Raw genomic sequence first — 12830 nt, 5'->3', positions numbered from 1 at the left:
AATGACCGAGGAACCGAACCGATCGGTTCGGTCTGACCGAATGCCCAGGGTGACCGTGAGGGGCTCTGGCCTCTGGCGACTGGGAGAAGGTTTGGACTCCAGTTCTAGCTGGATTTTTTTATTTTTATTAATTCTTTTTTAATCAATATTTTAATAATAACCGCTACCAAAAAAGAATTTCCAAAAAGAATCCTCTTTGGTCGCGCCAGCGTGGGCTGTCGCGCCACATGCATTGGCGCGACAAGTAGACCCACGCTGGTGTTCGTCGTTAACCAGAACTGGCATGGCGGACGGTGGGGCCCGCACTGTCGCGCCATCAAGTTCGGCGCGACAGCGCTGTCGGGCGTGATAGGGCGATAAAAGGCCGCGGCCCAAGATCATTTCTTCCTTCTCTCTTCGTCCTCTTCCTCCTGGAGCTTGACCTCTTATTGTGTTTTATTCTCTCTCCTCTCTTCCTCCCATTCTCTTTGTGTATGAAATGAAGTTTGGATTGTGATTTTGTCTTGCAAGGATCTCGTGCAGGTGGTATGACTCCCTCACCCTATGATGTTTATGTGTTGAGTTGCTGTTTGTAGACTGCTATGGTTTAGACTACTGTGCAATACTGGCTTTTGTTTGGTTAATTAACTGAAAGTTTGTTTGGCTAATGACGTGTATTATATTATGATTCCATCGTTACTTGGTAGATTGTTGTACTGCTTGGACAGGTTTTTTGTTGCACTGTTGTAGGGTTTGACTTGCTGTGTTTTGGACATATGTCTGTGTTGGACTATTGAAAGTAATGTTACTTGTTAGGTTGTTATTTGAAGTTAGTTTGTATTCACTACATGTATGGTTTTAGTGTTTATGTATGGTTATCATTTAGAGGGATTAAATTTGTTTCTAAGGTTTGAACCCATGTGTTTGCACGATGATAGGTAGATGCAAATTGTGGAATTCCTTTGTAACAGTTGTCCTTGATGAATTTGGCAGGTTCAATGGCGGTTCGAAATAACAAGCAGTTCTTGCACCATCCGAAGGATCATGGTGCCTTCAGTCCTTTCCTACCAGCACTGCCAACACCGTTGTGTCACTGTGGGCTACCCGCCTTTGTGAAGTAGTCAAGGCATCCAAAGTCAACTTGGCGTGCTTTCTATGTGTGTCAACTTAAGCGTCGTCCCTCGACAATTGATTCCTTTCTAGAGGGATGCAACTTCTACAGGTGGATTGATGGCCATGAAATGTTCGATCCGCTGATTATGTTGTTTCCTTACAACCCCTGAAAGACCTGTCCATGTCATGAGTTTGTTCGTTGGGTTCCATCGCCACCAAACCCTCTGGAAACGACAGAGGAAGAGAAGCTTGACGCTAGCTAGTTTGTACCGGCTAGTAAATCCTAAATGCCACTCCGGTATAGATGGCCATCGGGCCGTGCCGGCCCGGCCCGTTGGCCCGGCGTGCCGTGCCGGCACGGCACGGAATCGTGCCTCGACGGGCTGTCGTGCCGGCCGTGCCGTGCCTAGGCCGTGCTCGTGCCTGGCCAACGGCCCATGGCACGGCCCGTGGGCCGTTTTGCCGTGCCGTGCCGCCCGGTGGGCACGGCCATTTTCACCGGGCCGTGCCGGCCCATGGCCCATGCACACTTCACAGTTCACACAATCACACAGGCACACAGTGACACAGCACACAGATGACAGATCATATGATGATGAACTTATATTCAGAATGAGCTGTTTTGTGCAATGCTGCCTCATTAAAAACCTTTAGATAAAACTCACCTTTGTGAGAAACCCTAGAAAGGAAAAAAGAGTGCAGCCAGCTCTAAATGTCAAGGTCTTATAGTTCTATCCTATTAGGATAGCCAACATCAGTGGCAAAGTCATTGTGACTTAGTGAGTTCACAGATCACAGCAACAGGAAGCCAGGAACAGCAAAAGTTCTATCCTATTACAACATCAGGTCATCAGTGGCAACTAGCAAAGTTCTTCCTTCATTGATCATAGTGACTCACTATAGCACACCAAAAGTTCCTGCAAGCAAAGCAATGTTAGTACCAGCAGTACTTGAATGTAAAGAAAAGATGCAAAATGGAACTTGAATAGTTGAATGTTGAGTGACTACCTCTCATCTTCTCTTCTTCTTCTTCTATCCACCAGCAGCACCAGCACCAGCACCAGCAGTACCGCCGCTGCCGCTAACACTGTCGGAGCCGCTGCCTTCGCCTTGTTCATCGAGGAAGAGGTTCTTGAATGCCTCCTCAAGGTCCAGGTCCTCAGGTGTATGCTGTTCTCTTCTTGCACCTTGCTCCCAGTCCTTGATGCAGGTGAGCATCTCAACATGCTCAGGCAACAAGCGCCGCCGCCGATCTTCGAGTATCCTGGATGTACAGCTGAAACAGGACTCGGAAGAGACAGTAGACACAGGGACAGACATAATATCTCTAGCCATAATAGACAGGATTAGATAAGTTAGCTTGTGGTCACGCCACCAGAGGAGTATGTCAAAGGATTCCTCATAACATGTGACAGGGTCACTGTCCAAGTATGCTTTGAGCTCACTAACAACAGATGGAGTATGAGCTGAGGGGGAAGAAGAGACAGGGGAATCACCAGGACCTCCAAAGATCCTTCCCCATGCCTGTTTTGTCTTACCAGTATGAGCTGAAGGGATTGAAACCCTCTGAGACCTCACTGCACCAAATTTCTGTTCATAATTGCCAAACAATTTATACAATTCATCTTTTACATCAGCATAGTATGAACTATAAATGCATCCAGTTGCCTTAGCAAGCAATTCAAGCACATTAAAGAACCCTTTCATCTTAGCTCTAGGATCAAGAATGAATGCATATGAATAAATGAGTGGAATTTTCTCCCAATATTTAAGGAATTTAAGCTTCATAGGAGTAGCAATCATTCTAAAATTAGCATCTCTTTCAGCATTTTGCAAATGTTCAACTATGTCAAGCATATGGTGCAAAACAAGTGGAGTTGTGGGATAATAAACCCCAGACAGCACAACAGTAGAGTTATAGAAGAGTTCTAGGAATATCATTATTTGTTCAGCAACATGCCAATACTGTGCAGTCAATAAAGTAGAACCATAATTAGAGGTAATAAACACATCAAAGACTTCTTTGTATGGCAGCAAATGTTTGAGCATCAAAAAAGTAGAATTCCATCTAACATCCATGTCCAAGCCAAACTTCCTAGGTCTAAGACCCTGAGCCTTGCAGTAGTTTTTAAACAATGCAATTCTTTGATTAGAGGAATTTAAAAAACTTATTACAGTTCTGAAATCTTCAGTATAAGGTTTCAACCTCTTCATGCCAGATTTAACAATAAGATTGATGATATGGCATGCACAACGCTGATGCACAAGCAAGTACTGCACCTTGTTAGGATCAGTGGGGGTAGGTGCAGGATAAGAACCCAAATAACCAAAGAACATAGGCTGCAAAATCTCATATGCCCTAGAATTAGCAGAAGCATTGTCTAGAGACACAGAAAATACCTTGTCTATCAAACCAAACTCCTCAACCACACTAGCAATCCTATCAGCAATGTTATCACCAGAATGTGAAACATCAATCAGCCTTAAACCAATTACTTTTTTCTGTAACTCCCAATCAGCACTAACATAATGAGCAACCACAGATATATAATCCTCTTTAGCATTACCAGACCAAATATCAGATGTCAAAGAAACAGAAGATGCAGTAGGCAACACAGATTTCATAAGCATATCACGTTGTTCATCAAACAGTTTAGACATATCTCTAGTGGTGGTCTGCCTAGAAACCTTTTGGAACAGAGGATTATGAGCACGCTTAATGTAATCCTCCCAAGCATCAGTCTCACCTATCCCTAAAGGAAGGTCTAGCCTAGCAATCAAACGGCACAACTCAGTGCGAGCAATCAAAGGATCATACACCCAATTGTTCAAACCATCAGGATTCAGAGCAAGCTTAGACTGGACAAGACTAGCCTGATCACGTTTTTTCATACAAGAATTCATGTGCCGTCTCAAATGGCCAGTGCCAGCGGCCGATCTAGCAGTGTATCGCGCATGACAATGTTTACAGATGGCACGTACTCGAATTCCCTTCTCCTTAATCTCATGGAAGTAATCCCAAACAGCAGAAACTTTCTTACCAGAGGAGGTACCATGAGTGTCAGTGGATACCTCAACTCCACCATCGTCGTCGTCGCCATCGACATCGATGGGCTAGTTGCCGTCACCGAGGTCGATGCCGAACAGACCGGCTGCATCATCACGTATGTCGTCGTCGTCCTCGACTTCCAGCAGGTCATCCGCGTACGGCGCCTGGTCCTCGCCGTCGTCGAGGGGATGCTGATTCTCCCCCCGCGTTGCGAGGCCAGAACCGCCCGCGGACAAGCCGGACAGCCGTGCCCGACCTTGACCTCCAGCAGCACCAGCACCGCCCCTCAACGGGCGCTTGGGCGGCCTGGCCATGTCTACTCCAGAGGAGGAAGACACGGCGTCAAGCGCCAACCTGCACGCAAGAAGAAGTTAGAAGAAGAAGAAGTGAAGAACTGAAGAAGAAGAAGTGAGAAGAAGACGAAGAAGAAGTGAGAAGAAGAAGAACAGATGACAGATCTAGGGTTAGGGTTAGGGAAGAAGTCCAACCTATGTACCCGGAGCCCGGTGCCGGTGATGAAGAGGCCAGCCAAGCAGCGGATGAGACAGACAGACACGGATTAGAATCGACGGCGAGAAGAAGAAGAAGTGAAGAACTGAAGAAGAAGAAGTGAGAAGAAGACGAAGAAGTGAGAAGAAGAAGAACAGATGACAGATCTAGGGTTAGGGTTAGGGAAGAAGTCCAACGGTCCAACCTGTGTACCTAGAGCCCGGTGCCGGTGATGAAGAGGCCAGCCAAGCAGCGGATGAGACAGACAGACACGGATTAGAATCGACGGTGAGGTGGTGGAGGATGAGGGACTGCCATGAACACTCACATGGTTCACCGAGAGGGGAGTGAGGGACTGAGAGTAGAGGAAAAGGAGGGAGGAGGAGACGGTGGGGAAGCAGGGACCAGGGAGGAGCGCCGGCGCGGTCACCGCTCACCGGTGATGGGGAGGACGGACGAACGTCGGCGTCAGCGGCGGTGGATCTGGATCTGGATCGAGAATGGGAGAGCGGAGCGACTGAGCGAGAGGCCGAGAGCGAGAGACTGAGAGAGCCGCGGTGGGGGAGAGGAAGAGCCGAAGAGGATTAGGTTAGGGTTTGGGAGGGGGATGCGCCGCGGCCGGCCGGACGCGGACGGCTTATATACGACGAGGGGAGAGGCTAAGAGGGGTGCGTGGGGTGGGCCGACGGCCTGCCTTCGTGGGCCGTTTCTCCGACTGGGCCGCCACCGGGCCGCATCATGCACCGGGCCGTGCCCGTGCCGTGCCACGGGCCAGGCCGGCGGCCCAGGCACGGCCCGGTGTCTCGGGCCGGGCCGGCACGGGCACGGCGGCCACCGGGCCGGGCCGGGCTCGGGCCGGGCCAAAACAACGGGCCACGGGCCGGGCCGGCGGGCCGCGGGCTGCATGGCCAAATATACACTCCGGACCGTCGGCGGTACTGACTACTCCCAGCCAATTTGGAGCGTTCGCTCCCTTCTACCGCTGTGGATTGCCATGTAAGCCAGGCCCATGGGCTGAAATCAAACACGCCCGAAGGCAACGTCCCGTCACCTCCCTCACGCTCCCGTACTTTCATCTCCCACACGTCTAGAACTCTAGATCCGTTGGGGGAGCACGCGACGTGCAGAGGAGCCCTCAAGCCTGGGTCCGGTGAGGAGGACGCGACGGGCAAAGGAGCGCTCACAGGCGCCGGCGCCGTGGCCGGGGCACGGACATCGCGCCTGGAGAGAAGTTGTCGGGGGCTTGCTTCGCGCACGCTCGGATCCGGCGGGGAAGACGCAGCAACTGGAGGAGCGCTCAAGGGCACCGTGGCTAGGCGCGGGGGAGGCGGTTAGGGAGGTCATCCTGGTGCCGGTGTGCGAGGGGCTTCGGCTAGCGGTGGTACATCGATGAGGATGAGGATGAGCTGGGGGAATGCGCGTCGTCGGAGCGGGAGACGGACGGCGCGGCGCTGTAGCAGGAGATGGACGCCGCGGTGGCCGGTGACTAGGACCAGGCGGTGGTGATGGCTGCGGCGAGGAGCGGCAGCTGGGGGAGGCGAGGGGCCATGGAGAGGACGAAATGGAGGAACTTGCGATACCTCCAGCCCTCCGCTGTGTAGCCGGAGTGTTCTATGAAATGCCAACAAAGGAGAGAGTGGGGAAAGGGTAGTGGTCAGTTTACCAGATTGTTGGTGCAAGGGTAGCCAAAACCATTGTATAGGTAAACAAACACGGTCTCTGTTTAGCCAGGCTCATTCCGATGCAGCGAAACAAACACACGAGGTTGCACCACGAGGATCGGGCTCGAGCCAGGCCAGCTAGCCATGTCGAACAGGACATGCAAACAAAAGGACCCTAGAAGTTCTCTAGGCCCGATTTCAATAAGCCCAACAAAATAAATACGTCAAAGTTGTTCTAATGAATTGGTACCATGGATTTGCCAAAAGATGATTTCTAAACTGAAATTGAAATTAAGCTAATGGGCATGTTTGGATCCCAGGGTTAAAAATTAGCCCACATTGTGAAAATATATTAAGCATGAGTTAATTATGGGCTAATAAGTGCTAATGGACTCTAACCACTAATTAGCTCTTATTAGCCCAAAATTAGCCCATATTTAGGCTTTCTAATTGTTATAAGAAAACATGGGCTAATTCTAGGCTAATAAGAGCTAATGAGGGCTAATTGTTGTTTAGAGTCCATTAGCCCTTATTAGCCTATAATTAGTTCATGTTTAATCTATTTTTACAAAATGGGCTAATTTTAGCCATGGGATCCAAACAAGCCCTTGATTTGTGTATGCACGGGAGACACTCCTTTATGCGTGCAGTATCCGACAGTTTACCCATGTCCGCTTCGAAATAAAGTGTGTTCATCTTAGGACCTGTTTGGATCCCAGACAAAAAATTAGTCCACCTTGTGAAAAATAGATTAAATATGAGCTAATTATGTGCTAATAAGGGCTAATGGACTCTAACCACCAATTAGCCCTCGTTAGCTTTTATTATTCCACATTGGGCCTGTTTGGATCCCAGGGCTAATGTAAAATTAAATTAAACATGAGCTAATTATGCATGGACTAATAAATGGCTAATGCATTTTAACCACCAATTATCCCTCATTACCTCTTATTAGTTCAGAAAATTGCCCAATTTAGGCTTTCTAATTGGTATAAAAAACAAGGACGATTCAAACACTCTTATAACTTTCTAACTAGTAAAAAACAAGGACTAATTATTAGCTCTTGGATCCAAACACCCCTAAATTAAGCTCAGATTTGTATGTGATTTTCGTATTCCACTTTGGCATGCAAATTTCCCTCGAATTCAACAGCTTTTGTGCACTTGAGTTCGAGCACAGCTGGGCACGAGGGCGCGCCCGCGTGGCCTTCGATTCGTGGCAGACCCAAACAGCAAACAGATCTTGGGGGTAGCGCCAGCGCTCGGCGGCTGACCGTCGAAGATGGGGAAGCGGGATTTTGAGCGTCTGCACCACGTGGCATTCTCGCTGGCAAATACACGTTGCAAGAGGTCAACCACCTCACCCTCGCCCACTTCGCCATTGACAGCCTCTCCCTTCTTCAGAAGCTTGATCGGGTAAGATCCCACCCGCTCCGCCGCGATGCATCTTTTATCGATGCACTTGTAGAATTCTACCAGCGGTTTGTCATGTTTTGGATTCACCTAAGTGCAAAAATTAGATCTTGATTACTTGTTAGGGGCGCTGTGCGCACGTTATCATCCCAGTTAGTGTAACCCGAATTATATGCAAAAAATAACATAGATCTAGGCAGCAGTAGATCTGTGCACTTAAGAATTATTAGATAGAACTATAACTTCTCATCCTAAACACGTATTTTCTTTGGAAAAGTAGGGAACATTCAAAGCTTGTGACAACTAAAGCTGATAGAATTTCAGCCCTATGTGTAATCCTATTAAAATTTGTTCAGTTGAGGCAATAAGTGTGTTTAAGTGTTCATAAACGTGCTTAAGCATTTTATAATGTAGCAGAAATTGATTTTTTTTGTCTTGAACCGAACAAATGAGAGATGACCTAAAGAAAAAAGGCTCCTAAATATATGGCTACTATCTCGTTCACTAGGAGTACGCAAGAACAGCAAAAGCACAACGAATTATTGATTTAGGAATGAGAATGGGCTAGAACCTTGGGTTTTTTCCTTATATAATTAATGGTCTTTTCATTCTAATACTCTATCCAGGAGTTCTTAGTATTTAGCAAAGTTGTTCCTATCTAATGGAAGGCTCCTGGATCAAATGCAAAGAGTGGAGAGCAATTGAGAGAGTTCAAATGAATAAGGGCTAGGTTCCTCTCCACCTCCTTCTCTCCCCTTTTATACGGGAGGTGGGAGGGGATATTTTGATAATTTCCCTTGGTAGGACTTGTATTTAAAGAAGAGCATCTAGGGGTTGTAAATGGGCCATAATCATTATCTCACAATTGTTGATACTTCTTATGTCTATAGAATGGGATTCCGCAAGCGCACAGAACTATTGTGTAGCACTTCGCTCGGTGGGTATACCGAGGTCGAATTTATAATTTCCCAAAGGAAGACAAAAGGGTGAGATGGTTTGGTGGATAGGAATGCTGACGTGAAGGTGTGTCTTTAGCAACAGGGGGGTTGATGGTGATGGAGTGATGGTGTGGATAGAATGGTGGGATGAATAAGATAAGGTAAGGGGGTAGAAGATAAGGTAGCTAGAAGGATAGCTAAGCTAAGTGGGAGAGCGAGCGACTATCTTTGAGCAGCAAAAGGTAAACTAATGATTAGCAAGAAATCTTTAGCACGACGGGGCGTACCTGCCCTAAACTCACCCAAAGGGTTGATTAGGCACAAAGCACCACGAACCCTACGTTTTAATAACTAGAATCAACATGGTGGAATACAGAGGATGGACAGGGTTGTCACCACCTGCCAACTACCGCAATCTATCCGAGGATCTAGCCATATCCACAGGCAAGATATAGCCTAAGCACCACGCTTAATCTATAAACTCACTACTTACATCCGAGCTCCGGTGAAATGAGATCGAAGTACGTACCCTAACCAAACGGTGGAACATGTACTAACAAAGATCAAACTAAACAAAAGGGTATCTATGCTACTAATGCCAAAGAACAAGCACCTAAGCTCACTAAAGATGAACAAGAGTGAACTAGAACTTGAACAAAGCAGAGCTATATTACTGAATAAAGTACTGAACAAAGTAAAGTAATAAATAAAGTAAATGCTAAGAAAGAATACAAGAGAGCTATACCAGACCTAGAAGACTTTCGGACTCCAAGAATAGCTTTGCTCTAGCTCTACTTCCACTACTAGCTAGCTCCTACTTCTTGAGCTACTCCTAAGCTTGGGAGATGCTTTGGAAGCTTGGATTGCTTGGAGATGCTTGGGGATGTTTTTCACCAATCTCCACACCTCCTTTTTATAGTTTGTAGAAGGAGTGGGGGTACTTGTAGGCAGTGAAGGGAGGTCAGTGGAGTCAGGGTGCATCGGGCGACGTCTAGGGGCGTCGGTCGACCCTCCGATGCACCGCCTCTCCATCCTACGATGCTGGATGAGCTCCTGATAGCGGTTGCATGTACAAATGGTGGTTTCTTTGGTCGGTGAAAGGTTCTAATATGGCTAGAGGAGGGGTGAATAGCCTATTTAAAAATCTACAAATCAACTAGAGCAATTTGATTGGTATGACAAATAGCGTAATGCAAACTTGCTTTAGCTTTACAAGGGTTGCAAGCCATCTATTAACAATTCTAGTTGCAATGATTACTTAGGCATACAAACTTGCTACTCTCAAGAGCTCAACTAGATGAATGTAAACAACAAAGCAAGCTCTCAATTCTACTTACACTAAAGAGCTTGTATCAACTAGTTTGCAAGAATGTAAATAAGTGAGTAGGGCGATTATACCGACGTGTCGAGGGATGAACCAATCACAAGATGAAGATTAAGCCAATCATTGGGAGAATGCAAATGACAAGAGACAATTGATTTTCTCCCGAGGTTCACGTGTTTGCCAACACGCTAGTCCCTATTGTGTCGACCAACACTTGGTGGTTCGGCGGCTAAGAGGTGTTTCACAAACCTCATCCACACGATAGGACACCGCAAGAACCGACCCATAAGTGAGGTAACTCAATGACATGAGTAATTTACTAGAGTTACCTTTCGGCACTCCGCCGGGGAAGGTACAACTCCACTTACAATCAACGGAGATGGCCATGAACAATCACCAACTCGTGCCGATCCTCCACCGCTGCTCCAACCGTCTAGGTGGTGGCAACCACCAAGAGAAACAAGCGAAATCCGTAGCGCAACACGAATACCAAGTGCCACTAGATGCAATCACTCAAGCAATGCACTTGGATTCTCTCCCAATCTCACAATGATGATGGATCAATGATGGAGATGAGTGGGAGGGCTTTGGCTAAGCTCACAAGGTTGCTATGTCAATGAAAATGTGCAAGTCATCGAGCTTCAGCCGGCCATGGAGCTATAAATAGAGCCCCCATCAAATAGAGCCGTTATACCCCTTCACTGAGCAAATGCGCTCTGACCGGACGCTCCGGTCATATTGACCGGACCCTGGACTTAGCGTCCGGTCCACTGATTTATGCCACGTGCCACTGGCTTCAAACGTTGTTCGTCAGATTTCAACGGCTATGAAGATGACCGAACGCTTGGGCAAAACTGATCGGATGCTGAACCCCCAGCGTTCGATCGAGTACAGTAAGGGTCAAAATCCGTTTCTCCTCGACCGAACGCGTCTGGTCCACCTCAACCGGACATAGCCTAGCGTCCGATGGTAAACCCTAGCCACTGTACCGCCGAGTCAGCGCGACTGGACGCAGGCAGTCAGCGTCCGGTGCTTTCAGACCCAACGTCCGGTCAGTTGACCGACGCCAGCGTCTTCGCGACCAACTCCTTTTCACTTCTAACTTCTCCACCCTTGCTCCAATGTGCCAACCACCAAGTGTATCACCTTGTGCACATGTGTTAGCATATTTTCACAAATATTTTCAAGGGTGTTAGCACTCCACTAGATCCTAAATGCATATGCAATGAATTAGAGCATCTAGTGGCACTTTGATAACCATATTTCGATACGAGTTTCACTCCTCTTAATAGTACGGCTATCTATCCTAAATGTGATCACACTCGCTAAGTGTCTTGATCACCGAAACAAAATGGCTCCTACATTTTATACCTTTGCCTTGAGCCTTTTGTTTTTCTCTTTCTTCTTTTCCAAGTTCAAGTATTTGATCATCACCATGCCATCACCTTTGTCATGATCTTCGTCATTGCTTCATCACTTGGAGTAGTGCTACCTATCTCATAATCACTTTGATAAACTAGGTTAGCACTTAAGGTTTCATCAATTAACCAAAACCAAACTAGAGCTTTCAATCTCCCCTTTTTGGTAATTGATGACAACGCTTACACAAAGATATGAATTGTAATTTAATCGAATCCATGTTGCTTGCCCAAGCATATTTACCATGTGTAAAAGAATATGGACAAGTTTCATGAACTCCAAATGGTAGTAATTGCTCCCCCTACATATGTGCTAGGAGTTTGGATTGTAGCTTGCACATATGCTTAGATTGGAAATATAGGAGACAATTTCTACCAAATGATGCTAAGGTATAAGAGATGGACCTTTGAAGCGTGATACCAATCGGAGTGCACCAATATACCATCCTTAGCACCATTAGTAACTAGACATATACAAGAACTAGAATACCCCATGAGATCAACATTTACATGCAAGGGTCTAGTTTCCATAGAATGAACATAAGTCTAGTTACTTAGCCTATGCATGCTAGTTTTTCATTTCAACATTCAAACCTACAACTAGCATACACCATACAAGCATGGATATTTGAAATTAAAACTTATGCCATGCAAGCAAACATATGTAATGCTTATTCAAGTGTATCATACAAGTTCATGAGCTTGCTCCCCCTATTTGTATGCTCAAAATTTTAATTAATCCCTTTCCTTTGTCATATATTATCTCTCCCCCTTTGTTTCACTATCTTTGTACACTATTTCTCCCCCTTTGTCATCAATGACCACAAAGGCTTAAAGTATAGATAGGTGACCTCAAATTATAGATAGGTTGGGGTGAAACTATGTGAAATGAGGATCATTTTCCCAATTTGGTTCAATCTAGATTACTTGCAAAAGATATTTAACTTGGTTTGATCCAAGGACAAGCTTCTTCACACCTCCAAATAAGGGTTATCTTGTACCATGTTAAGTTAAACACTTATAGCTCATTTTCTAAATCAAACACTAGGTTTACAAGCCCATAAACATATCATATGCTACCACTAGATCATTTCAAACATACAAGCAATAGTGGTACCATACAAGCATCAAATTCATTTGATTTTCATGAATGAGCCTAGGATATGATAGGAATGACTAGATGCACTAAACAAGTCCTTAGCAATGGATGGATGACATGTCAATCAACTTTACCTTGCTTAGCTCGAAGGAGAGGCATGTCATATAGTGGGGTGCATCAACACATATTGGAGAAATCAAGTATGTTCAATTCATTCCTTAGCTTGTAAAACCTCTTCTCATCAAGTGGCTTGGTGAATATGTCGGCAAGTTGATCTTCGGTGCCCACACTCTCTATGCAAATATCCCCCTTTTGTTGATGATCTCTTATGAAATGATGACAGACAT

At 46.2% G+C, this 12830-nt stretch overlaps 1 protein-coding gene across 1 annotated transcript; it reads right to left on the bottom strand.

Annotated features, from left to right (window-relative positions):
• Window positions 1-2124: 2124 nt before the first annotated feature.
• LOC136503050 (zinc finger BED domain-containing protein RICESLEEPER 2-like) lies at window positions 2125-3306 on the bottom strand. Its single transcript, XM_066498254.1, has one exon. It carries the CDS (start codon window positions 3304-3306, stop codon window positions 2125-2127), a length of 1182 nt encoding a protein of 393 aa, XP_066354351.1.
• Between the last annotated feature and the right edge of the window lie 9524 nt (window positions 3307-12830).

Source organism: Miscanthus floridulus, chromosome 14, assembly GCF_019320115.1.
Source record: "Miscanthus floridulus cultivar M001 chromosome 14, ASM1932011v1, whole genome shotgun sequence".
NCBI lineage: Eukaryota > Viridiplantae > Streptophyta > Magnoliopsida > Poales > Poaceae > Miscanthus > Miscanthus floridulus.
Note: the sequence above shows the minus strand (reverse complement) of the source record. Positions and strands in the feature narration are given on the sequence as shown.

Bases quoted from the DNA above. Each gene is read 5' to 3' on its own strand.
- LOC136503050 (XM_066498254.1), bottom strand. From the start codon at position 3,306: ATGAAGAGGTTGAAACCTTATACTGAAGATTTCAGAACTGTAATAAGT.